This window comes from Papio anubis, chromosome 2 (genome assembly GCF_008728515.1).
Source record: "Papio anubis isolate 15944 chromosome 2, Panubis1.0, whole genome shotgun sequence".
NCBI lineage: Eukaryota > Metazoa > Chordata > Mammalia > Primates > Cercopithecidae > Papio > Papio anubis.
In genome coordinates this window covers 88,872,811-88,898,975 of record NC_044977.1, presented here as the reverse complement: position 1 = coordinate 88,898,975, position 26,165 = coordinate 88,872,811, and the positions used below count along the sequence as shown (strand labels likewise).

The 26,165-nt window shown below is 50.2% G+C and overlaps 2 protein-coding genes across 6 annotated transcripts in view; both read left to right on the top strand.

Annotated features, from left to right (window-relative positions):
* Positions 1-1,033, top strand: part of TEX264 (testis expressed 264, ER-phagy receptor) — a 32,987-nt gene extending 31,954 nt beyond the window's left edge. For both annotated transcript variants that reach the window (XM_021934361.2, XM_021934362.2), the window contains exon 5: positions 434-1,033. In XM_021934361.2, coding sequence (XP_021790053.2) covers positions 434-726 — 293 coding nt within the window. In that variant the 3' untranslated portion in view covers positions 727-1,033. The remainder of the gene's footprint in view (positions 1-433) is intronic.
* Positions 1,034-3,718: 2,685 nt separating this feature from the next.
* On the top strand, positions 3,719-15,344 carry GRM2 (glutamate metabotropic receptor 2). 4 transcript variants are annotated; one of them, XM_003894348.2, is made up of 6 exons: positions 3,719-3,865; positions 5,527-6,112; positions 9,215-10,052; positions 11,802-12,877; positions 14,368-14,548; positions 14,770-15,344. In XM_003894348.2, the coding sequence occupies exons 2-6, from the start codon at positions 5,663-5,665 to the stop codon at positions 14,841-14,843; spliced, it is 2,619 nt and encodes an 872-aa protein (XP_003894397.1). In that variant the 5' UTR covers positions 3,719-3,865; positions 5,527-5,662; the 3' UTR covers positions 14,844-15,344. The 4 variants fall into 4 exon arrangements, with proteins under 4 accessions (XP_003894397.1, XP_009198922.1, XP_017810909.1 ...); XM_009200658.4 differs by lacking the exon at positions 3,719-3,865 and adding an exon at positions 3,883-4,505; XM_017955420.3 differs by lacking the exon at positions 3,719-3,865 and having other exon boundaries at positions 3,883-6,112.
* Positions 15,345-26,165: the final 10,821 nt, after the last annotated feature.

Genomic DNA, 26,165 nt, shown 5'->3' with positions numbered 1-26,165 from the left:
CCTCATGCCCTTGGGTGATGTTCTGTAGCTGGCCCTGGATACATCTCTCTCCAAGCTTGAAATGGGGTTGGGGGAAGGTGGAGGGGACACTACTTCGGTCTCTTTGTTCTATCTCAGCTCCTCACCTCAGGGCTGAGTGGCCCTTAATAAATGTAGGGGGAAGGGCAGCAGGCTGTGTGGAAGTGCAGGGAGCTGAGGCTAATTCAGGGTGGGGAGAGGAGTGCACAGCTACCTCCTCCCTCCCTCCCCGCTCTTTCCCTCTGCCCTGTCTGTGCAGCCCCAGTCAGGGTAGAAGACAGAGGGCAGCTGGAGCGAGCCCCCTGAGCCCAGGAGGCTGCATTATTCATGAGTGCACTGTGTGCTGAGTTGCCTCTCCCTGGAGGAGAGGGTGGGGTGGTCCTGGCTAACCTGTGCTCCCTTTTCCTGGCCATAGGAGCTGACACAATGAGTGACACGAGTTCTGTAAGCTTGGAGGTGAGCCCTGGCAGCCGGGAGACTTCAGTTGCTACACTGTCACCTGGGGCGAGCAGCCGTGGCTGGGATGATGGTGACACCCGCAGCGAGCACAGCTACAGCGAGTCAGGCGCCAGCGGCTCCTCTTTTGAGGAGCTGGACCTGGAGGGTGAGGGGCCCTTAGGGGAGTCACGGCTGGAACCTGAGACTGAGCCCCTGGGGACTACCAAGTGGCCCTGGGAGCCCAGTGCTCCTGAGAAAGGCAAGGAGTAACCCGTGACCTGCACCCTCCTGCAGTGCAGTTGCTGAGGAACTGAACAGACTCTCCAGCAGACTCTCCAGCCTTCTTCCTCCTTCCTTTGGGGGAGGAGGGGTTCCTGAGGGACCTGACTTCCCCTGCTCCAGGCCTCTTGCTACGCCTTCTCCTCACTGCCCTTTAGGCTCCCAGGGCCAAAGGAGCCAGGGACTATTTTCTGCATCAGCACCCAGGGCTGCCGCCCCTGTTGTGTCTTTTTTTCAGACTCACATCGGAGCTTCCAGGACCCACAATAAAGCCAATGATTTACTTGTTTCACCTGGATTTGGGTTGTGTATTTGTTTGTTAGTTCTGCCTTGGTTGGGGTTGGCGGGGAGTGGCTGTACAGATAGGCTGGGAGTGGGAAGGAGCCTCCCCTCCCCAGGACAAAGAACAGAGGGAACATGGCAGGTACCCTGGGGTCGGGGGAGGAGGGGTGTTAGAGATCCTCCACCTCCTACTCTGTGATCCCAGTGGCCAGCTGCCCCCCCACTGCAGTTGCCAGAGAGCAAGCAGAGCCTGGCTTGGGTGAGAGCTGAGCATGGGGTACCCTCCAGGGCTCAGGAGTGGGGAGCTCACAGCCTGTCTTCGTCTGCCTCCAAGGGATGCCTTTGTGTCTGTAGCTCTAGTGTGCCTGCACGCTGGTACTTCCCCAGTAGGCGAGGCTGCCCCACTGTGCCTACCAGTGTCTGTGTACCTGTGTGTGTGCATGTGCCCCCATGCTCATGCATTTGGCTCTGTATAATCACGGATGGGGCTGCTTGGGTAAAGCTGTGCCCAGGTGAGCATCAGGGTATGATTGTACCTGAGCGTGGCTGAGTCTGTGTGGATGGCTGTGTGCCTGTGTGTGTGTGTGTGTGTGTGTGTATTGCTGTGCTTTGTGTCTGTGTATGGTTGTATTATAGGAGCATGTAAGGCCATCTAACAGCATCTCTATGGGGTCTTTGTTCATATACAACTGTGTGTGGCTGTGTGTGCAACTGTGTGTGTGGTGATGTTCATGACGTTCATGTATAAAGCTATGTGTTTTGCTGTGTCCACATATAAAAGCTATGGCTCTGTGCAGCCGTGTATCCATAATTATGGCAATGTATGTGTGGACATGTTTTGGTGTACAGCTATTTGTGGCATGTCTGTGTGAGCAGCTGTATATATGTGGCTGTGTCCACATGTGCAGCCGTGTGTAGACATGGTCACATGTTCTTAGGGGCAGGGGTGTGCCCATGTGTATTATTGCTGTCTACAAGTATAGCTGTGTGTGGTTGCATGTTTACATGTACTGTGTATGTGGCCATGTCCACATGTACAACTGTGTGTAAGGCTAGGTGTATGTCCTCATCTGTGTGCACACAGCTGGTAGTGGCTGCCTAGCTGTGTGTAACTGTGTGTCCATGAGCTGTGACTGTGCAGCTTGTTTGCTGCAGGCCACATCATGGGCTTTTCTGGCTGGTGCTGTACATAGCCATATCTGTGTTTACAGCCCTGTGCCTTTTGTGAGGCTGACTTGTAGAGCTGGTTGGGAGTGTGGCTAGAAGGAGTGTGTGACTCCTCACCTCAGCACCCTCCTGCTGTCAACAGAGGCCTGGCCCATTGCTCACCTACCCCAGGGAGCAGTTGCTCTTCGACAGCCAGAGAGGGTGAGAGCAGCCGGTGGCAGAGTTGGAGGTAGAAGACAGCATGTCTGTCTCCCACTGCCACCTTGTCTCCTGTTAGTGATGGGGCTTGTGTTTGTTTGGGTTTGATGTGTCTGTTTTGTTTCAAAGGTGTGTTCTTTCCACAGCAGCAGGGCATCGGGTTTCTGTGTCCAGGGAAAAAGCTCGTCCTTGGTGATCACCCCCGCCCCCCTACGAACTGCCACATGCACAAGTGGGTGTATGTGTCTGAGGGGTCTGGGCTTGGCATGTTCATTAGCATGTATCTGAGCTGGGCTTGCTTCCACTGACACTTGTGGAAGAAAGGGCAGTGTCAGGGGAATGTGTGTAGGGGATGCCATGCCCCTTGGCACTTGTTAAGTGTATGCACATGTTAGGGGCAGATAGCACAGGCTCTCTAATCCCCATTCCTTCAGCCCAGTCTGGCACTACAGCTTATCCACTACCCTCTACCCAGGGGCGTCCTTCCCCATCCTGCTGTGGGAGGGAAGAGTCAAGAGCATCTTCTCAGAGCTGTCCTCCCTCTGCTTGGGCTCCAGCTCTCACTCCCTCCTACGCAGCAGCCAGTTCCAGAAGCCTTTCCCCAGGCCCCTCCCCTCCCAGATCCCCCTGCCATCCCTAACACTCCCTCAGGGTTGACCCTAGTACTTGGTTCTGCAACCCTTCCTGCAGGTTGCTCTCTCCTTGCTTAAATACCCTTTTTACATGGGAGTGGGTGGCAGGTTTAAAGGGCATCTGCAGGAAGGAAGGGGAAGCCCCATTCTCCTCTGACCTCTCCCTTCCCCCAATCTTTTCCTCTTAGTGACTCGGGCTCCAGCTCTCACAAGGGACTGAGGACACATGCCTCAACCTCAGGCCTGGGATGTGGACCCAGCTGAAATGGCTGGGTGGGGAGAATAGCCTCCACCCGTCTCCCACGCGCCCCTTTACCTATCCCCCAGAGACACCCCTTGCACTAGGGCCAGCTCCTCCAGGGCCAACTCCTCCACTCTGCAGTAGCACTATGTGAACCTGTCGGGGCGCAGTGACCTCCCCACCCCGTGCCCCGTGGCATCCCCCCGCCCCGCACCTGTGCTCTCTAGGTGGTAGTCTGACTATGGAGCGGAGTGGGCCACCAAGCATCTGCTCCAGCGCAGAGCGAGAGTGCTTGGGGATTCAGCACCACGAGGCGGACAGCTCCAGGTCCTGAGGTCCCGAGAAGAGCAAGAGCGTGGAGGGTCCAGAGGCAGGCGGAGGCCGGGTTGGGAGCAGGAGACCCGGAGTTGGGAGGAACGGAGGAGGGGCTGGGGGCGGGCCGGGGCCGGGGGCGGGGCGGGCCGCGATTGAAAGCGGCGGGGTGAGCGGGCGGGAGGAGAGCGCAGGGGCGGAGAGCGCAGAGCCAGCGAGCAAGCGAGCGAGCGGGAGCCGGAACCCCGCGCCCCCAGCTCCACTCCGGTTCTCTCCGCGCCAGAGCCGGGCGCGCCAGGTAGGGTGAGCCGGCGGTGCCGCTGCCGCTGCCGATCGTTTTGGCCCTTACCTTATGTCCCAGGGCCCCGCGGGCCCTCGAGTTGTGGGGCGTCCGCACTGGGGTGTCCAGACAACGTTCCTTGCGAGCTCCGGGAGGCGGGAAGACAGCCCCGGGCGTCCCGCCTTTCTTCTCCAGAAAACGCAAGCCCCGCATCGCGCTCTCCCATTCCTCCTGCTCCAACGTCCTCTGGTCCTTCTTTCTGTCTGTGCCTCCGTCTTTGTCTCAACCTCTCAGGCTTGCTCGCTCCCTGCCCAGATTTTGTGGCCCAGGCCCCCGGCTGCCTGACTCCGGGTTTCTGTCCCCTTCCTGCCTCTGAGCTTCTATCTGGGCCTCCCCTGTGGGAGGCTTGCGACTTGACCAGTTTTGGCCTCAGCCCCCATCTGGGTCCATGTCCCCATCTGTGCTGGTCTTCCTCCCCGCTTCTCCCTCGCTTGCCTGGGTGAGCTGCTTCTTTCCTGATCCCCAGAGGAGCCCAGTGCCCCTGCCCTGGGGAGGGGCAAAATGGAGAGGCCCAGCATCCGTGGCCAGCACATGGGGTCCCTGAGTTAGTTGCTGCCCTTCTTCAAAGTCAGTTTCCTTTCCTGTTCTGAGGAAAGAGGTATGTTCGTCTCCCAGCCTTTCCACGCCCGTGTGATTGTGAGAGCCTTGTGGGGTGTGTTTTGGGAAGGCAACTGGGGTACAAATGATAGGACACAGTGGGGAAGAGACAGGGAGGGGGTCTCTGAGGGCCATGGCTAGGGTGGGCAGGACCTTGAAGCTGAGGATGGGGAGATTGGAAATGGTGACTTTCTCTGCTGGGTTGGGAGTGAAGAGAAAACAGAGGCACAAAGTCTCAAACAGCGTTCTACATAGAGCTAGAGAGTCCCACACTCTCACCCTCAGCACTGTTTGGAGACTCTGGCCCCCAACCCTGACACACACATACATGAACATCTGCTTGCCCTGTTGACTTAGGACCTTGAGCCACTTGGGTACCCTCCCTGAGGCCAGCCATTCTACCTTGCTGTCTCATTCCCAGGGCTTAGTGTCTCTATTTCTTCCTCAGTCAGGAAACTGTGGGGATGGCTTTTTAAGAACCACAGGCTAGGACCCTTGGGTGTTCACATGGGCTCCAGTCTCCCCACGGGTTGGAGACTGTCCCTTAGAGACTGTCTTTTCCTCTTCCCTGGTGGGTTCTTAGACAGCAGTTCCTTCTCTCTGGAAATTCAAGGCTCAGGATGGGGACCTCTGAGTTTGTAACTCTGACATAGTCTGTTCCAAAGGTATTGACCTCGGGATCCTGGGAGGTTTATACTGTTCTTGGACACCCTTTGATTTACAGAGGGGTCAGCATTGGCTAGGGTCTCCTGTCCTCTGCCTGGGACTTCACTGCTTGCATCCCTCCCCACTGCTGAGTTTGGTAGGTGAATAGGGCCCATCTCTCACCCAGCTGAGGCCAGGGCTGAGAGACAGGCCCAGGGGAGTCCCAGGAGCTTCTCAACCTACTTAATGACACCATCCTGTCCCTGGTTCTTGAGTACCCAGGAAAGGGGCTTGTGGGGAGGCAGAGTCAGAAGGCGCAACTGCTCTCAGGCTCCACTTTTCCTGGTCTGTTTTTCTGTCTTTCTGTATCTCTGCAGGAGCTGGGTCCCTTCGCATCTCTCTTCTTGTCTGTCCTTTCCTGGTCCCTGTTTCCTCCTCTCTTTGCCTTCGCTGCTTCTAATCTCATCCCCTGGAGACCCAGGTCTGCTGGACCCATCCATCCCCTTTGGGGCCATGGGATCACTGCTTGGGCTCCTGGCACTGCTGCTGCTGTGGGGTGCTGTGGCTGAGGGCCCAGCCAAGAAGGTGCTGACCCTGGAGGGAGACTTGGTGCTGGGTGGGCTGTTCCCAGTGCACCAGAAGGGCGGCCCAGCAGAGGACTGTGGTCCTGTCAATGAGCACCGTGGCATCCAGCGCCTGGAGGCCATGCTTTTTGCACTGGACCGCATCAACCGTGACCCGCACCTGCTGCCTGGCGTGCGCCTGGGTGCGCACATCCTCGACAGCTGTTCCAAGGACACACATGCGCTGGAGCAGGCACTGGACTTTGTGCGTGCCTCACTCAGCCGTGGTGCTGATGGCTCACGCCACATCTGCCCCGACGGCTCTTACGCCACCCATGGTGATGCTCCCACTGCCATCACTGGTGTTATTGGCGGTTCCTACAGTGATGTCTCCATCCAGGTACGTGGAGGCCACCCAAATGGGGGCTAGGGAGGGAGGCCAGAGGTGGTGACCCAGAATTCCTGCTGAAAAGGGAAACTAGAAGCTTCCCGCAGTAGCTTTTACAGAAGCTAAGAAAGTGCCCTGGTCACATAATGGCGGTCGATTTTTAGAGACTGTGCAGGAGAACATCTTACTCCTATTACTCCCACCACACATACCCCTCACACACACACTCACACACACACACACACACCCCCGTTATCGGCGTCATGGCGTGGCGTATCGGCGGTGTGATGCATTCGTCAGCAGCGGCCTGGGTCGCGGCATTGCGCGTCGCGTACCGTATCGCGGCATTACGGTATCGGATGGCTGGCAGGTCAGCATTACGCGTGGCGTTAAATGGTTCGCCATTATCGGCGGCGGTAAGCATTGTGGGTGGCGCGGTCGCGTCGGATCCTGGCGCGTTATTACCCAAATGGCTGGTGCCATCCAGCCATGCCAGCGTATTCGGATGACCAACATTACGCGCATTCAGCCATATTCCATTACGTAGCGTTCGGTACGCTGGCGTGCCGCACGGCGTGTCGCGCATTCGATGGCAGCAATGGCAGCCGCATGCGGTGTCGCGGATCGCTTCCTTCCTTTCTTCCTATTTGGTGTCCAGATCTCCCCCTTCTTCCTGTCCATTATTTCCTCTTTTCTGTCCACAGTTTCCTTCCAGGATTCGTTTTCTTTTTTGAGACAAGATATTGCTCTGTCTCCCAGGCTGGAGTGCAGTGGTGAGATCTCAGCCCACTGCAACCTCTGCCTCCCGGGTTCAAGCGATTTTCCTGCCTCAGCCTCCCAAGTAGCTGGGATTACAGGCGCCTGCCACCACGCCCGGCTAATTTTTGTATTTTTAGTAGAGACGAGCCTGACCTCACCATGTTGGTCAGGCTGGTCTCAAACTCCTGACTTGAGGTGATCCGCCCACCTCAGCCTCCCAAAGTGCTGGGATTAGAGGCGTGAGCCACTGTGCCCGGCCCACAATACTTTCTACTTTTAGGTTTGCCATGGAAATTTAATGAGTTGATACACGCATAGTATGTATCGGGGGCCTGACAAGTCATAAGGGCACAGTTGATATTAGCTGCTATTATTTTTAACCCATTTTACAGATGAGGAAACCAAGGCTCAGAGAGAGGTGGGCCACATTCAAGGCAGTGGTGGAGGGGAGCTGTGAAATCGGCTCTTGGCCAAGGGACTCCTGAGTTGTCAGATCATCTCTGCCTGGATTGGAGAGGGGTGGCCAGATAGAAGCCAGGAGTGGCCAGAGGAGAGAATCAGGGCAGAGGAGTCAGGAGGAAGATAAACAGAATGTGTCGGGGGAGGGTACCAGAGTCTTCAGGGGGCACAGGATTTGAGGGGGTGGGAAGGGTGGGGAGCCAGCTCCCCTGCCCTTAGCCTCCTACTTTCCCACAGGGGCCAGCAGAGGGTGCCCTGTGGTTCAGCTTCAGCAGAGGCTGCTGGCCCCGCTGACCCCTCTGCTGCTCCCAGGGCTGTGCCCAGCTGTGATCCTCCTGTCTCTGACTGGGTCCTACCTCTCATCCAGATTCCCGCTTGCCAAGTGCCCAGCACAGGCTGCTGGAAGATGTGGCTGGAGCTAGGATCAGGGCTGGGGGACATAAGGTAGGCCTTGGCTGGGCCTCAGCTTCCTATAGGAGAGTGACTGAGGGCATTGTCGTGATGGAGAGGGCCAGGCCCCCTATCCTGGATCAGTTGTTCAGGAGAAATGGAGCAGAAGCAGCAATCAGAACCCTGGAGTCAGTTACTGGCCTGGAGTCGGGGAGGCCTGGCCACGCTGTCCACTGCTGGGAGTGGATTATCTGTCCTGCTAGTCCCAGTCACTGGAGGTGGCTAGGCAGCAGCCTGGGGAAATGTGGCTTGCTAGCATCTACGTCTGCAGCCCTGGGTTGGGGCAGGGATGAGTGGGTGGCCTCCTACCTGCTGCTGTCTTCCAGGACCTCTGCTGATGTTTTCTCCACAGTTCTCCTTAGGGCCCACGTATTTATCTCCAGAAATCCAGTTACCTGCTTGCCATCCCGAGCTGCCTGCCTCCTGGATCAGGACCCATGCCTCAGCAGTGGTCTGCTTCTCCCTTGTCCTGATCAACATGAGGCTAGCCTGTCATCCGTAGGCTGCACCTACCTGTTGATATTCCCCCTCATGGCTGCTCCTTCTCTCTTGCCCATGTCCCTATCATCTTCCCTTTGCCAGGCACTGTGGCCTCCCATGCATTATCGTTTTTATCCTCTCAGCAGCCTTGTAGGGCAGGGACATGAAACTGAGGCTCAGGGAGATTTGCCAACTCCAGGGGCCCAAAGGTAGAACGTGTGGGAGGGGAGGAGACATTGAACCCTAGACTGTCAGAGCCATAGACTGTATCCAGTTGCAACACAAGACTCACCCTCTGCTGTAGAATCTGAGCCGTGCTCTGCTTTCACCTACCCACCCTCTACCTGGCCCTTGGCTGGATCCCACTCCTGTGGGACCTGAGGGTGGAAGATGGGGTGCCAGGAAGCCAGTGGTAGAGCAGAAGCCTTGTTTATTTAAGACTCAGGCATCCAATGGAGACCAAGCCTTGGACTATTAGGGTCATGGGACCCTGGGATCTGTGTCTTTCTTCCTGAGGGAACCTTTCCTTCTTTCTGTATCATTCTGTCAGATTGATTCAGGGGAAGGGCTACCTACCCTCAAATAAGTAGAGAGCCAAAGAGCTCTGAGTAGCCAGATGCCATCTCATGCCTCCCTCTGCCCCAGTGTAGCCAGGTGCCAACCTCCCTCCACCCAGGCCTTCCCTTGGCCCCCCTGCCATGTGTCTAAAAGGGGATGGCAGAGGGGATCAGGTGTGGCTCACGACCCTGGTGTCTCAGCCCTGGGTCTTCTCTCCCTCAGCCCTTGGAAAGATATTAAAAAAACTCCCTACCCCAGAGGGAAGTAGGGATGCAGGGCTTTAGAGAGGGAGCCTTTAGGGCTGACCTTGCGGACACTTGACACCAAGACCTGCTAGCTGTGGGGGATGCACCTGTCTCTAGTGTTTGATCTGACCTCTGATCTTTGCCTTCTCTAATCCTCCCCCAGGTGGCCAACCTCTTGCGGCTATTTCAGATCCCGCAGATCAGCTATGCCTCCACCAGTGCCAAGCTGAGTGACAAGTCCCGCTATGACTACTTTGCCCGCACAGTGCCCCCTGACTTCTTCCAAGCCAAGGCCATGGCTGAGATTCTCCGCTTCTTCAACTGGACCTATGTGTCCACTGTGGCGTCTGAGGGCGACTATGGCGAGACAGGCATTGAGGCCTTTGAGCTAGAGGCTCGTGCCCGCAACATCTGTGTGGCCACCTCGGAGAAAGTGGGCCGTGCCATGAACCGTGCAGCCTTTGAGGGTGTGGTGCGAGCCCTGCTGCAGAAGCCCAGTGCCCGCGTGGCTGTCCTGTTCACCCGTTCTGAGGATGCCCGGGAGCTGCTTGCTGCCAGCCAGCGTCTTAATGCCAGCTTCACCTGGGTGGCCAGTGATGGCTGGGGGGCCCTGGAGAGTGTGGTAGCAGGCAGTGAGGGGGCTGCTGAGGGTGCCATCACCATCGAGCTGGCCTCCTACCCCATCAGTGACTTTGCCTCCTACTTCCAGAGCCTGGACCCTTGGAACAACAGCCGGAATCCCTGGTTCCGTGAATTCTGGGAGCAGAGGTTCCGCTGCAGCTTCCGGCAGCGAGACTGCGCAGTCCACTCTCTCCGGGCCGTGCCCTTTGAGCAGGAGTCTAAGATCATGTTTGTGGTCAATGCAGTGTATGCCATGGCCCACGCGCTCCACAACATGCACCGTGCCCTCTGCCCCAACACCACCCGGCTCTGTGACGCAATGCGGCCAGTCAACGGGCGCCGCCTCTACAAGGACTTTGTGCTCAACGTCAAGTTTGATGGTAATGTTGTTGGCCAGTGTCCATTGGCCTGCTGGCTGTCAGAGGATGAGGGGAAGCAGGCCTTCAGCTTCCATTCCTTTGCTAAGGAAACAGCAGAGTGAAAGTAAAGGACTCACCCAGGAGTGGCATCAGAGCCAGGGCAAGGATGCTAGGCAGAGAGGACTCCAACTGAAGCCAGGGCTGAGGTTCCACTTTCTTCCAGAGAGTAGACCTCTGGCCCGGTCCTGCCATTTTGAGGGTCTCTGGCTCCTCCTTGGGCCCTGCCCTCTATCTTCTATCTCCTTATCTTGCCAAAGGTGGAGACCAGGAGACCTCAAGCCCATTCTCAGGCACCAGTGAGAGTTAGAGTCAGTCTGGCTTGAGGGTGAGCATCAGGATGACACTATATTCTTTCTTTCTTTCTTTCTCTTTCTTTCTTTCCTTTCTTTCTCTCTCTCTCTTTCTTTCTTTCTCTCTCTTTTTTTCTTTCAGAGATGGGGTCTCACTATATTGTCCAGGCTGGAATGCAGTGGTTATTCACAAGCACAATACAGCCTCCAACTCCTGGGCTCAAGTGATCCTTCTGCCTCAGTCTCCAGAGTAGCTAGGATGACAGGCATGTGGCACTGCACCTAGCTTCAGGGAAAATTTCTATTCCTAATCTTGATTTTCCACTCAAGGTGACCTGAAAGTCTCCTGAAATCAAAAGTTATTTTAACAAGAGTGCCAGCTTTAAGAGAAGTGAGTGCTACAGATCATCACTATGCTTCAGGAAGAATCACCATGGGAACAGTGGGAGACAAAGCTTGGAAGCCCAGGCTCAGGGTTAAGATGAAGAGTAATTCCAATAGAAGTGACATTCAGAGTTATGCTACAATCAGCGTAGGGGTTAGGGTTGGAGTCTGGGGTCCAATTGGGCTGATGTTAGAGCAAGGCTAAATTCAGCGTGTTTGACTTGGGTGGCATTTATGGTAGGGCTAGAGTTGGATTTTGAGAACTTTTAGGCTGAGTAGAAAGAGTAGGTGCTTGAGGGGACCTGGGTTTGAATCTAGGCTGCACTATTCACTCATGGGGCCTTAAGCATGTCTTTTGCTTTCTTGAACCCTGATTTCTCACTGGGGCTGGGGATGGCTGTAAATTCTGGCTAGAGCTTGGCTGGGAGATGTGAGGGATGAAGTGGGAGTGGAGAGAGGAAGTGATTTTCCAGCCACTGAGCACATTCTGGCGAATGGCAGTGGTTGCAGGTGACCTCTGAGGTTGGGATTCAGTTTGCACCAGGATGACTATTAGGACTGGGGGTGCTGGAGGTGGGGTTGTTGTTGGGATTAGTGGGGACAGGATTGGAACTGAGACTGGGTTTAGCCTTAGCATTGAGTCTGGGGAGAGGGCTGTAGTGTATGTTTCGATGAAGTTGGGATTTGGGGCCTGGGTTGGAAAGTGTTGGATAGTACTAAAGTTGAATTTGGGGAGTCATGGTTGGGGATTGATGTGGGCATTAGGTTTTTGGAGATGTCTGGGCTTTAAGGCTGGGATTACACTTGGCATTTAGGGTTGGGGTTTGATGTTGTAGTTTAGGAGTAAGACTTTGTTGTCATCTCTCATTTAGAAAAATGACTGGGGTCAAGACAGGATTTAGTATTGGGTTAAGGATTGGAAGGGCTAATGGTGGCCTTAGCTCTGGCGTTTGGGTTCCATGTTAGGGTGGATGTTGAGGTCACATCAGGGTAACACACTAGTCCAATCTTCTCTTCCTTCCCTTCCCCATCCTAGCCCCCTTTCGCCCAGCTGACACCCACAATGAGGTCCGCTTTGACCGCTTTGGTGATGGTATTGGCCGCTACAACATCTTCACCTATCTGCGTGCAGGCAGTGGGCGCTATCGCTACCAGAAGGTGGGCTACTGGGCAGAAGGCTTGACTCTGGACACCAGCCTCATCCCATGGGCCTCACCCTCAGCCGGCCCCCTGCCCGCCTCTCGCTGCAGTGAGCCCTGCCTCCGAAATGAGGTGAAGAGTGTGCAGCCGGGTGAGGTCTGCTGCTGGCTCTGCATCCCATGCCAGCCCTATGAGTACCGATTGGACGAATTCACCTGTGCCGACTGTGGCCTGGGCTACTGGCCCAATGCCAGCCTGACTGGCTGCTTTGAACTTCCCCAGGAGTACATCCGCTGGGGCGATGCCTGGGCCGTGGGACCTGTCACCATCGCCTGCCTGGGTGCTCTGGCCACCCTCTTTGTGCTGGGTGTCTTTGTGCGGCACAATGCCACACCAGTGGTCAAGGCCTCGGGTCGGGAGCTCTGCTACATCCTGCTGGGTGGTGTCTTCCTCTGCTACTGCATGACCTTCATCTTCATTGCCAAGCCATCCACGGCAGTGTGTACCTTACGGCGTCTTGGTTTGGGCACTGCCTTCTCTGTCTGCTACTCAGCCCTGCTCACCAAGACCAACCGCATTGCACGCATCTTCGGTGGGGCCCGGGAGGGTGCCCAGCGGCCACGCTTCATCAGTCCTGCCTCACAGGTGGCCATCTGCCTGGCGCTTATCTCGGGCCAGCTGCTCATTGTGATCGCCTGGCTGGTGGTGGAGGCACCGGGCACAGGCAAGGAGACGGCCCCCGAACGGCGGGAGGTGGTGACACTGCGTTGCAACCACCGCGATGCAAGTATGTTGGGCTCGCTGGCCTACAACGTGCTCCTCATCGCACTCTGCACGCTTTATGCCTTCAAGACTCGCAAGTGCCCTGAAAACTTCAATGAGGCCAAATTCATTGGCTTCACCATGTACACCACCTGCATCATCTGGCTGGCATTCCTGCCCATCTTCTACGTCACCTCCAGTGACTACCGGGTGAGCTACCTGCCACAGAGGTCAGGGGAGATGGGACACCAGACCCTCTGTTTCCTGGTATCTTATTTAATCTACTGGTAGCTCTGGGGCTCCAAGAGGTTAAATGCCCACTTAGGGGACCACAGCTTGTGTGGATCCCAAGGGGAAGGTGGGAGGGCTGAATAGGGCCTAGGGAAATGGCCAGGGAGGTGGGGAACTCGAGTTAGAGAGAGCTGGGATTTCAGGACTTGCATGTCATCCCCTATCCTGGGAGGAAATAGGGGTGCAGAAATATGTTCAAATGAAGAGGGTTCTGCCCTGCTCCACTGAGGGGTCAGCTGCAGAAGGGGTTGCGAGATGAAGCCAGGGAAGGCAGGAAAGATGAAGCAAGGTGGGTAGGGGAGGAGATCTGTGGTATAGAGTTGAGAAAAGCTAAAGCAGGTGAAAATTGTTCCCCAGTTGGTGGCTTCTGAGCAAATTTGGTTCCAACTGGCACTGTGTCTCAGTGGTCTCCCCAGCTCCAAGGGGCAATGACTGCTTCAGATAGGGTGGTCAGGGAAGCCCTGAGGAGGTGACAGAAGAGCTGTGTCCTGAATAAGAGGGTCATCTTGGTTAATCTTCATGACTTGAGTAAGCTCCATGGCTCTCCCATTTTACAGATGAAGAAACAGAGACTCAGGGAGGTTCAATCCCTTGCCCAAGGTCACTCAGCTTGGCAGTGCAGAGCAGGGTCTGAACTGCAGAAAAATTGAGGCGAAAGCCCCGGCAAAGGCCCCTTCCCCAGGACAGAGGTGTGGTGGCACAGTGCTGGGGGCCAGGGACCGCTGGGCTTGGCTGCTCTGCTTGCACCTGCTGGGCCACCTGCTTGGGTGGTAGAGGCCAGGGCTGGGGAGGGATTCTGCTCTAACTCAGCCTGTATTTGCATATGATTTGCATTTGCATGCCAATCACAGGCAGCTAAGGACTCACCTGGGACACACACTGTACCCATACATGCATGCACACACACACGCACTTGTACACACAGACATAGCCACATGCATGCACACACACAGATCCCACATACACACACTCGTTGGCACACACACACATATCTTCCTAACAAATGAATCCATATCCATGCACCCTACACTCACACACACATACACTCACGCAGACACCTGCAGAAATTCACCACCCCACATACATGCACTTACACAGATATACACACACACCTACATGCATGCACTCCATACCTGCACCCCCTCAAATGCACACACCCCTGTGCATACATGCACCCCTGCATGTTCTCCCCTTCAGCTGGAACTCTTGTCATCCTGGGAAAATGGTCTGGGTCTGATGCTGGGACTGTGCCCAATTTTCCTAGCAATGCTTTGGGACCTGGCAAATGGACCACAGCCCAGTGTTGGATGCTCAGTCTCCCCCACTCCCTCCCCCACAGCCCGGGCAGGGGGTCCTGGGGTCAGGCCCAGGTCTTGACCTGTGCCTGTTCACCCACTCACCCACCGCAGGTACAGACCACCACCATGTGCGTGTCAGTCAGCCTCAGCGGCTCCGTGGTGCTTGGCTGCCTCTTTGCACCCAAGCTGCACATCATCCTCTTCCAGCCGCAGAAGAACGTGGTTAGCCACCGGGCGCCCACCAGCCGCTTTGGCAGTGCTGCTGCCAGGGCCAGCTCCAGCCTTGGCCAAGGTCAGTGTCGTAAGCAGCCCTCTCTGCCTGTTCCCCTCTCCCTGTCCAGCTCCTTGGGTTGCTGAGATCTCTTGTCTGGGGGTGAGGTGCCCCTCAAATGACACTGGCAGGAGAGGATGGGAGAAGGGAGGGGAGGCTTCCCTCACAGCCCTGCTTCCCCGCTGCCTGCCCTCCATGGAGGACCTCGGAGGTGGCCCCAACCTCTGGCTTCCTTTTCTTAGGGTCTGGCTCCCAGTTTGTCCCCACCGTTTGCAATGGCCGTGAGGTGGTAGACTCGACAACATCATCACTTTGAAGACCCCATACTCCCGCCCTGACACAGCTGCTCCTGGGAACCTAGTGCAGACCCGCGTCCAGGGCCAGGAGGAAGTTGGCTGGAGCACTGCAATAATTTATTGCCCACCCCATGTCTGCCCCCAAAGTCACTTACCCACCTCCTTACCCCAACTCTTCAGACTCAGAAGTCAGGAGCCTTGGCTGGGAGCCTCTGCAGTGGCCACAAACTGCCCTTGTAGCTGTGTTTCATCCTGGCCAGGCCCAGGGCTCGGAGAGGAGCAAGCCAGGGTCCAGTCTGTCCTGGACCGGGGTGGCGGAGGACGGCAGGCCCCAGTCCTAACCAGCAAAGGTGCTTCCAGCCCAGCCCCTCCCCCTATCTAGGGCCTTTTTTATTTTTTATATCAGTTACTCTGGGATGGGGAGGGTGGTTATTGTGGGGGCTGCCCCTCCCCCGCACAGTAGTTTGTCCTGTCGTTTATTTTGTATTACCTGTAAATAAAGTGGCTTTATTTTAAAAAAATCACTCTTTGCCTTTGACCCAGCAAGGCCCCTCATGCCCTCCACAGCCTCCCAGCCATCATTCTGCTAGTGTTTAAACATCGACTCTGCTCTGCGCCTGATGTTAGGACCTGTCTGCCACCGAGACAGACCCAGCCCTGCCTGGTGGGGAGATGGAAAATGAATGAGCCATGCTCCCTTAAAAGGAGCCACTGCAGACTGGCCCAGGCATCCTGGGGTTGGATGGGGGCTTTAAATGGATAGAGATGAATGAACAGGCTTATCTGGCAGTCCAGGGGTTTCCCTGGGGTCCTGGCCTCCACGATGGTGTGGGTGATGGAGCAGGAGTGACCTCTGGGAATAGTGGGCTTTCCCACAGCTGGCCAGCCTGGCACTGGATCCTCCAAGTGTATGGAGCCACACCAAGCATTTGGTGCAGGGGGAACCGAGAGGAGGCATGGACTGAACGTCGCCTGTTCACATGACACTTACAAAGGCAGAAAGAGCTTTTGGGGAGAGGGGGTGGGTGAAGCAGGGAGGGCAGAGGCGGAGCAGCTGGAGACACCATCTGCTGTCAGGCCCAGAGAGAAGTCAGAAAAGGGAACCTTTCTCCAGTCGGCGGAGGAGCTCTGGCCTGGTGGGCCGGTTTAGGAGCCCAGAGCCTTTGGGCATCTTCGGAGTTTGCTGTCAGGGTTCACCAGCAGAGGGCGCTAAGGTACATGACTGTGGCCAGGCGACCGCTGCCCTCCTGTGGCCTAGAAGGCAGCGGGCACCGAACCGGAAAACAGCAGCTTCTGGAGAGTCCCCAGACTGCGTGGCGCAGAGGGACAAAGTCCTGCATTAGCCAGCAGCCCAGGGCATTTGTTATTTTTAAGTGAGCCCATTTGCATCCACAGGCTGGCAAGGCTGTGGAAATTTGGGTAAACAATTTAAAAAACAAAAACAAAAATAAACAAAGAAAATTGCAGGAACAGCCAACATCTGGGATGTATGAATGACAAATGAAATACAGACAGCGCAGTTAAATTTGAATATCATAAACAATGAATACTCTTTTTTAGTATAAATATGTCCCACACAATATTTGGGACATACTTATATTAAAAATTTTGGTTATTTATCTGACGTTCAACTTTAACTGGACATCCTGTATTTTCATCTGTTCATTTTGGCAACACTTTTGGGCCAGTCTGTATTCTAGATCCCCCAATAACTCAGGCCTGGGTGCTGCCCCCAGTGGCTGGTCACCAGGGAAATGCACCCCATGGTACCCGCAGCCCCAGCCCCCACTTCCAGTATGGCCTTTTCTGGGTCTTCCTGCCAAACTGGACTCTGAGGACATTTGCCCACCATCCCCAGCACCCAGACAAATGAAGACGGGGCTCTGAACCCCTTGTACCCAAAAAGCAACCCTTCTTCATATGGCTCAGGAATATTTTCCTTAAAATGTAAAACAACAACAGCAACAACAAAACAAGTAGTTACGAACATGGTTCGCAGCTAAAAAGGTTCAAAGGGTATCCAGTGAGGAATCTCCTTCTATCCCTGCCACTCATCTAGCAGGGAGAGCCAAAGGCCTGGGGGCCAGGGAAGAAGTCCAGAAAGAATTCCTAAGGACCAGTCCTCACATCTGCCTGTCACACCTCTTTTCTTCCGCCTGCTCCCCTCATTTCCCCTTCCTGCATTTGTGAGAGCGGCCTTCTTATTTTTTGTCCTGTTGTCTCAATGGCTCCACCCCTCAGTCATGACCCATACACCTGTATTACATGATCCCTCCCACCCATCCTTATTGTGTTGTGGGCAGCGAATCTTGGCCTTCACACCTCAGCTGTCAGTCCTTAGCACACATTACTAAGACCTGCCAGCTTTCTCCAGTCCCCGGAGGAGCTCTGGCCTGGTGGGAGCTCCAGGCCAGAGCTCCAAGGCTGGGAGTCCTGGGATATGGAGTGGCCTGGCTTTACATCTCTGGATCTCCTCTTCTCCCATACCATAGTCCATGTCCTACAAACACTGACCCATCTGCTTGCGTTAGACTTGGAGTCCTCAAAGGAGAGCTCTTCCCCTTGTGGAGACTGAGGACCAGAGGTGCCCAGCATTTTGTGTTCTCTTCCACCCTAGGGAGGCACCCATCATGGTGAATTCACTGTCTGTGAGTGGAACTACCAGGTTGCTTTGCTGGGGTAGCCAGAACTTACACTGGGACATAGGTGTTTCTCCCATGGCTGTGTTCGAAGGCTCTCCCAGATCCACTTCTATCCTTTCCCCTGTCCCTTGCATTGGTCCTGTAAGACTGCAGAGTAGCCCTCGCCCTGTCTGGGTGGGCCTGGCTCTCTCTTACTGAACCATAAGCTCCCGCAGCTTGGGAAAGGGTGGTTCGGGCCATGCTGCTCTTGGCTCCCCAAGTCCTGACATGGGAAAGGGGGAGGGGAAGAGTCATGTTACAATGGCAGCTCTGACGATGCCCGCTTCCCACATTTGAGCCCTGTCCAGCAGCAGACCCTTGAGATAGCACACCAAAATCCAAGAGGAAGTGGATACATTGGACAAAGGGACTGGGAACAAAAAGTGGAGCCAAGGGATGACATGGAGCTGGGAATGAGATTCAGAATCTGCCATACCCCAGAGCCCTGAAGGTGGACACTGCCTAGAGCTGCATCAGGCCAATGCTCTCCCTTGTTCTCCCAGCCCAGCCTGGCTGCTCATCCTTCTCTCCTGGGCTGAGGGGTCATGGGAGGCAGAGGGGAAAGGAGGGACCACTGAGGGTCTCAAAACCCCCTCAAGATGTCTCTGCCTCAAGTTCCAGCAGAAAAAGGAATGGAGCCCACTGCTCCTACCCCCATGAGCCAGCGGGGAGTTCAGCACTGAGAGATGAGACTTCTCAGCCTGTGGGAAAGAGACTAGATGTGGGGAAAGCGGGGGAAGGAGAAAAGGGTGCATGTGCACGTGTGTGTGCGCATGTGTGGATGTGTGTCTCTGCACGTGTGTGAGAAAACAGGAAGAGGGAAATGGAGGGGACTGAGGGTGAGGGGACAGGAAGCGAGGAGCAGGAGGAGGAAAGTAAAATAGGGACGTGTTAAACCCCAAGGCCTCTTGCCAGGGGGTCAGATTTTTCTTTAAAAAAAATTACTTTATTCTTTCTGTGAAAACAGTATATGCTCCCTACAAACAGCTTAAGCGTTACAGAAAAGTACAAAAAGAAAAAAGTATTACCTCAAGTTCTATCATTCAAATATAACCGTCATTAACATTTCTGGTACAGCATCCTCAACATATTTCTATGCATTTTTACAGATAGGAGAGATAGAAATACTTTCATAAAAATGGGATCATACCATATGTCTATTTTTTTTAGCAAAGATTTAATTTTACTTGACTCTAATTGAAGAAAATGAATCAGAAGTAAAACAAGAAATTCTTGAACTCCACATTTATGCACCATGAGATATTTTTCCTCCTTGAAAGATCCTTCTAAGTTTAAGAAAAGGGATGGAGTGACATTCACAGGTAAACATTCCATCAGTCTCAGGGGATCTGAGGAGAGTTAGACCTGTGTTGTCAACCTTGCAATGTGAATGGAAGGAATCATCTCCTGGGGAAAGCGGGAGTCTGCTGACCCAAGTGGGTTCGATGCACACTGCTCCTGGTCCTGGGATTATGGACTGAATGCCTGTCATTCGTGCACAGCAGCCACACTCAACAATGGGAAGGAGGCAGGCACCATACTGAAGCATGCCTGGGGAGGGATGGGTCCTTGAACCTACCTACTCTGTCGCTGTCATGAATGTTACTTCTTTCCTGATTCTTTCTCTTCCTCCCCTCCCCTCCCTTCCCCTCTCCTTCCCTTTTCTTTCTTTCTTCTTCTTCTTTTTTTTTAATATAGAGACAGGGTCTTGCTCTGTCCCCCAGGTGGGGATGCAGCGGCACTATCATGGCTCACCGCAGCCTCAAACTCCTGGCCTCAAGTGATCCTCCCGCCTTGGCCTCCTGAAGTGTTGATATTACAGCCATGAGCCACCTTGCCTGGCCCTGATTTTTTCTAGAAACATTATAGTTTTTAGATTTAGGTCTTTGGTCCTTCTTAAAATAATTTTTGTGGGTGAGATAGGGGTCAATATTATTTTTTACCCATATAGATATTCAGTTGTTCCAGCATTGTTTGTTGAAAAGACTTTCCTCCTATACTGAATTATACTGGTAATAACCCTTGCTTTAAATCGGTGGACCATAAGTAGGTGGGTCTATTTCTGGGTTCTGTTGTGTTTTGTTGATCTACTTGTTTATCCTAATAAACACTACATTGTCTTACTTACTATAGCTTTATGGTAATTTTTTTTTTTTTTTTTTTTTTTTTTTGACAGAGTCTTGCTGTTGGGTAGGCTGGAGTGCAGTGGCACAATCTCGGCTCACTGCAACCTCTGCCTCCCAGGTTCATGCCATTCTCCTGCCTCAGCCTCCCAGGTAGCTGGGACCACAGGTGCCTGCCACCACACTCGGCTAATTTTTTCTATTTTTAGTAGAGACAGGGTTTCATCGTGTTAGCAGGATGGTCTTGATCTCGACCTCATGATTCTCCTGCTTCAGCCTCCCAAAGTGCTGGGATTACAGGCATAAGCCACCGCACCTGGCCTGGAAATAATTTTTTAAAGTATCTTTTCTTTTTCCAGTTGTTTGTTGCTAGTGTATAAAAATACCATTGATTTTTAAAATTATGTCAAATTATATATGACATAAAATTTACCTTTTTAACCATTTTTAAAATTACCTGATGTAGGTTTAGAATTTTTTTTTTTTGGTAGTGAGAACATTTAAGATCTCTCTTAGCAATTTTCAAGTATGTGTCATTATTAACTATAGTCACCATGCTATACAGTAGATCTCCAGAACTAATTCTGTCTGATTGAAACGCTGTACCTTTTGATCGACATCCCCCATTCCCCTATTCCCCCCAGACCCTGGCAACCACTATTCTACTCTTGGTTTTTATGAGTTTTGACTTTTTTAGATTTCTCATAAATGTGAGATCATGCAGTATTTGTCTTTTTCTGCCTGGCTTATTTCTCTGAGCACAATGTCCTCCAGGTTCGTTTATGTTGTGGCAAATGACAGAATTTATTTCCTTTTTAAGACCGAGTAATATTTGATTTTATATATATATACTACATTTAAAAAGTTCATTTATTTGTCAGTAGACACTTGGGTTGGTTCCATATTTTTGCTATTGCAAATAATGTTGCAATGAACATGGAGGTGCAGATATCTCTTGAAAATACTGACTTCATTTCCTTTGGTTATACAGGAAGGAGTAGGATTGCTGGGTTATATATATAATAGTTCTATTTTAAAGTTTTTGAGGAACCTCTGTACTGTTTTCTATAATGGCTGCACAGTTTACAGCCCTACCAACAGTGTATGAGGGTTCTCTCTCTCTTTTTTTTTTTTTTTGAGACGGAGTCTCACTCTGTCACCCAGGCTGGAGTGCAGTGGCTCGATCTTGGCTCACTGCAGCCTCTGTCTCCTGGGTTCAAGTGATTCTTCTGCCTCAGCTTCTCAGGTGGCTGGGATTACAGGTGTGTGCCACCATGCCCCGCTAATTTTTGTATTTTTAGTAGAGATGGGGTTTCACCATATTGGCCAGGCTGGTCTAGAACTCCTGACCTCAGGTGACCCGCCTGCCTCAGCCTTCCAAAGTGCTAGGATTACAGACATAAGCACCACACCTGGTCAAGAGTTCTCTTTTTCTTACATCCTTGCCAATGCTTGCTGTCTTTTATCTTTTTTAATAATAGCCATTCTAACAGATGCAATGCGATATCTCATAGTGGTGTTCATTTGCATTCCCCTGATAATTCGTGATGTTGAACACCTTTTCATATCCCGTTTGTCATTTGTATGCCTTCATTTGAAAAATGTCTATTTGGCCCAGTGCAGCTCATGCCTGTAATATCAGCACTTTGGGAGGCCAAGGCGGGCGGATCACTTGAGGTCAGGAGTTTGAGACCAGTCTGGCCAACATGGTGAAACCCTGTCTCTACTAAAAATAAAAAATTCACTGGGCCTGGTGGCGCACACCTGTAATCCTAGCTACTGGAGAGGCTGAGGCACGAGAATCGCTTGAACTTGGGAGGTGGAGGTTGCAGTGAGCCAAGATCACGCCACTGCACTCTAGCCTGGGCAACAGAGCAAGACCCTGTCTCAAAAAAAAAAAAGAAAAAAAAGAAAAGGAAAAAGAAAAAGAAAACTGTCTATTCATGTTCTTTGCCTGTTTTTAAATCAGGGTTTTTTTGTTATTAAGTTTTATGAATTTATTACCTATTTTGGATATGAACTCCTTATCATATATGGTTTGCAAAGTTTTTCTCCGATTCCTCAGGTTGTCTCTTCACTCTGATTTTGTGCTTTGCTGTACAGGAGCTTTATAGTTTGATGCAACCCTATTTGTCTAGTTTTGCCCTTGTTGCCTGTGCTTTAGGTGTCATATTCAAGAAGTCTTTGCCTAGACCAACGTCAAGAAGCTTTCCCTGTGTTTTCTTCTAGTCATTTTACAGTTTCAGGCCTTATGTTAAAGTTTTAAAGCCACTTTGAGTTGACCCATAGTGTGACATAGGGTCCAATTTCATTCTTCTTCATGTGGATACCCAATTTTCCCACCATCGTTTATTGACGAACTGTTCTTTCTCCATTGTGTGTTCTTGGGAACTTTGTTTTGACTTAAAGTCTGCGGGTGAATATACATAGGTTATATGCAAATATCATGCCATTTTTTATATAAGGGACTTGAGGATTCTCAGAGTTTGGTATCCTTGGGGAGTCCTGGAACCAATCCCTCATAGATATCAAGGGACAGCTGTATAATTTGAAATCAGGTAGTGTGAGGCCTCCAGCTTTGTTATTTTTACTCAAGATTGCTTTGGTTATTTGGGTTCTTCTGTGGTTTCTGTGAATTTGAGAATTTTTTTTTTCTATTTCTGTGACAAAAATGCCACTGAAATTGTGATTGCGTTGAATTTGTAGATCACTTTGGGTAGTATAGAAATTTTTAACAATATTAATTATTCTAATCCATGAACATGGATTGTCTTTCCATTTATCTCTGTCTTCAATTTCTTTCATTAATGTTTTATAGTTTTCAATGTACAGATCTTTCATTTCCTTGATTAAATTATTCAATATTTTTGTTTTTCACATAGGATTAAATTTTTTGGCGTAGTTCATTGTTAGTACAGTCGTGAACCTCATAATGATGTTTCATTCGACAGATTACATATACATGGGCGTTCCCATCAGATTCTAATGGAACTGAGAAATTCTTATCACCTAGTGACATTGTAGCCATTACAAGGTGATAGTGCAATGCATTCCTTACGTGTTTGTGGTGACGCTGGTGTAAACAAACCTACTGTGCTTCAAGTTGTATAAAAGTATAACACATCCAATTATGTACAGAATATATTACTTGATAATGATAATAAACAACTATTACTGGTTTATATATTTACTATAATATACTTTTAATCATTATTTTAAAGTGTACTCCTTTTACTTATTAAAAAAGTTAATTGTAAAACAGCCTCAGGCAGGTCCTTCAAGAGGAGGTATTTCAGAAGAAAGCATTGCTATTATAGGAGATGACGGCTCCATGTGTGTTATTGTCCCTGAAGACCTTCCAGTGGGACAAGATGTAGAGGTGGAAGGCAGTGATATTGATGATCCTGACCCTGTGTAGGCCTAGGCTAATATATGTGTGTGTGTGTTTCACAAAAGGCTTAAAAACAAAAAAGTTTAAATAGAAAAAAAACTTATAGAATAAGGACATAAAGGAAATATTTTTGTACAGCTATACAATGTGTTTGTGTTTTTCTTTCTTTAGAGATGAGCTCTTGCTATGTTTCCCAGGCTAGATTCAAACGCCTGGGTCAAGCAACAGCCTCCTGAGTAGCTGGGACTACAGGCACACACTACCATGCCCAGTGTGTGTTTTTGTTTGGAGCTAACTGTTATTACAAAAGAGTCAAAAAGTTAAAAAAAAAATCAGCAAGCTTATAGAGGAAAAATTATAGTAAGCTAAGGTTAATTTATTATTAAAGGAATAAAAATATTTACCAAATACATTATCATAGCCTAAATGTACAGGGTTTATAAAGTCTACAGCAGTGTATGATAATGTCCTAAGCATTCACACTGACTCACCCAGAGCAACTTCCAGTCTGGCAAGCTCCATTCATGGTAAGTGCCCCACACAGGTGTTCCATCTTTTATCTTTTTAAAAAAATCATATTTTACTGTACCTTTTCCATGTTTAGACACATAAATACTAACCATTGTGTTACAAGCACCTATAGTATCAGTACAGTAATATGCTGTACAAATTTGCGGCCTAGAAGCAATAGGCTATACCGTATAGCCTAGATGTGTAATAGGCTATACCATCTAGGTTTGCGTAAGAACACTCCATTATATTCACATAATTATGAAATTGTCTAATGACACATTTCTCAGAGTGTGTCCCCATTGTTAAGTGATGCATGGCTGTATATTAGAAGTGCTACTGACTTCTGTATGTTGATATTGTATCCTACAGCTGTACTGCATTTGTGTATTAACTCTAACAGTTTTTTTGGTGGAGTCTTTTGGGATTCTATACATAAGATGAAGTCATCTGCAAACAGAGACAATTTTACTTCTTCCTTTTAAATTTAGATGCCTTCAATTTTTTCTTCTTGCCTGATTGCTCTGTTTAGGACCTTTAGTATCTAGTATGTTTAATAGAAGCTGTGAGACTGGGTATCATTTTCTTATTCTTGATCTTAGGGGACAAGGTTTCAGCTTTAATCATTGAGTAGATGTTAGCTGTGGTCTTGTCATACATGACGTTTATTATGTTGAGGTATCTGCCTTGTACAGCTAATTTGATGAGAGTTTTTATCACGAAGGGATGTTGAATTTTGTCAAATGTCTTTTCTGTATCTGTTGAGATGATCATGATTTTTATCTTTCATTCTGTTAATGTGGTGTATTGCATTTATTGATTTGTGTATGTTGAACTCTTCTCACATCCCAGGGATAAATCCCACTTGGTCATGGTGTTTGATTCTTTAATGTGCTGTTGAAATTGGTTTGCTAGCATTTTGTTGAAGACGTTTGCATCTATGTTCATCAGGGATATTGGCCTGTGTCTTAAGTCCATTTTGTGTGGCTGTACAGGAATTCCTGAGACTGGGTAATTTATACAGAAAAGATGTTTATTTGGCTCATGATTCTGCAGGCTGTACAAAAGCATGGCATCAGCATCTGCTTCTGGTGAGGACCTCAGGAAGTTTTTAATCATGGTGGAAGGCAAAGAGGGAGCAAGTATGTCACATGGTGAGAGAGGGAACAAAAAAGAGAGGAGGGTGCTGCCAGACTCTTTGTAACAATCAGATCTCAAGGGAACTAATAGAGCGAGGACTCACTACCACAAAAATGGCACCAAGTCATTCACGAAGGATCTGCTCCCATGATCCAACACCTCCCAGTAGGCCCCACCTCCAATATTGGGTATCAAATTTCAATATGAGATTTGGAGGGCATAAATATTCAAACTGTATCAGCCTATAATTTTCTTTTCTTGTACTGTTCTTATCTGGCTTTGGCTTCTGATTAATGCTTGCCTCATAAAATGAGCTTGGGAAGTGTTTCCCCTTCTTCAGTTTTTTGAAAGCATTTTGGGGAATACCGGCACTAATTCTTCTTTAAACTTCTGGTAGAATTCACCCATGAAGACATCAGGTCCTGGGCTTTTCTTTGTTGGGTGAGTTTTGATTACTGACTCAATCTTTTTACCTGTTATTAGTCTGTTTGGATTTTCTTTTTCTTCATGATTCAGTCTTGGTAGTTTGTAAATTTCTAGGAATTAATTTATTTCTTTTAGGTTATCCAATTTGCTGGTGTATAATTGTTCATAACAGTCTCTTATGATACTTTGTATTTCTGCAGTGTCAGTTGTAATGTCTCTTTTGTTTATAATTTTATTTATTTGAATCTGCTTTTATTTCATAATCTAGCTAAAGGTTGCTCAATTATGTTTATCTTTTCAGAAAATCAACTCTTAGTTTCATTGATCTTTTCTATTGACTTTCTAGTCTTTATTCAATTCTGCTCTGATCTTAATTGTTTTCTTCCTTCTGCTGATTTTAGGCTTAGTTTTTTCTTCTTTTTCTAGTTCTTTGAGGTGTAATGTTGGGTTGTTTATTTGAGATCTTTCCTTTTCTTAATATAGACATTTACTACTTAAACTTCACCCTTAGAACTCCTTGTGCTGCATCCCATGAGTTTTGGTATGTTGTATTTCCATTCTCATTTAACTCAAGAGAGTTTTTGATTTCCCTTTTGATTTATTCTGTGACTTATTAGTTGCTCGTATGTTGATTAATTTCCACATATTTGTGAATCTTCCAATTTTCCTCCTGTTATTGATTTCTAGCTTCATACCATTGTGGTCAGAAGAGATACTTGATAGGATTTCAATCTTCTTAAATTTGTTAAGACCTTCTTTGTGGCCTGACATGTACTCTATCTTGGAGACTGTATGTGCTTGAAAAGAATGTGTATTCTGCTGCTGATTAAAAAAAAGAGAGAGATGGGGATCTCGTTCTGTCTAGGTGACAGAATGAGACAAAATGAACTTAAGACACAGCTACATAAGCTCACTGCAGCCTTAAACTCTTGGGCTGAAGCAATCTTCCCTCTTCAGCCACCCAAGCAGCTGGGACTATAGGCACACACCATCATGCCCAGCTAATTTAAAAAAATTTTTAAGAGATGGGCTCTTACTATGTTGCTCGGATTAGTCTCAAATTCCTGGTCT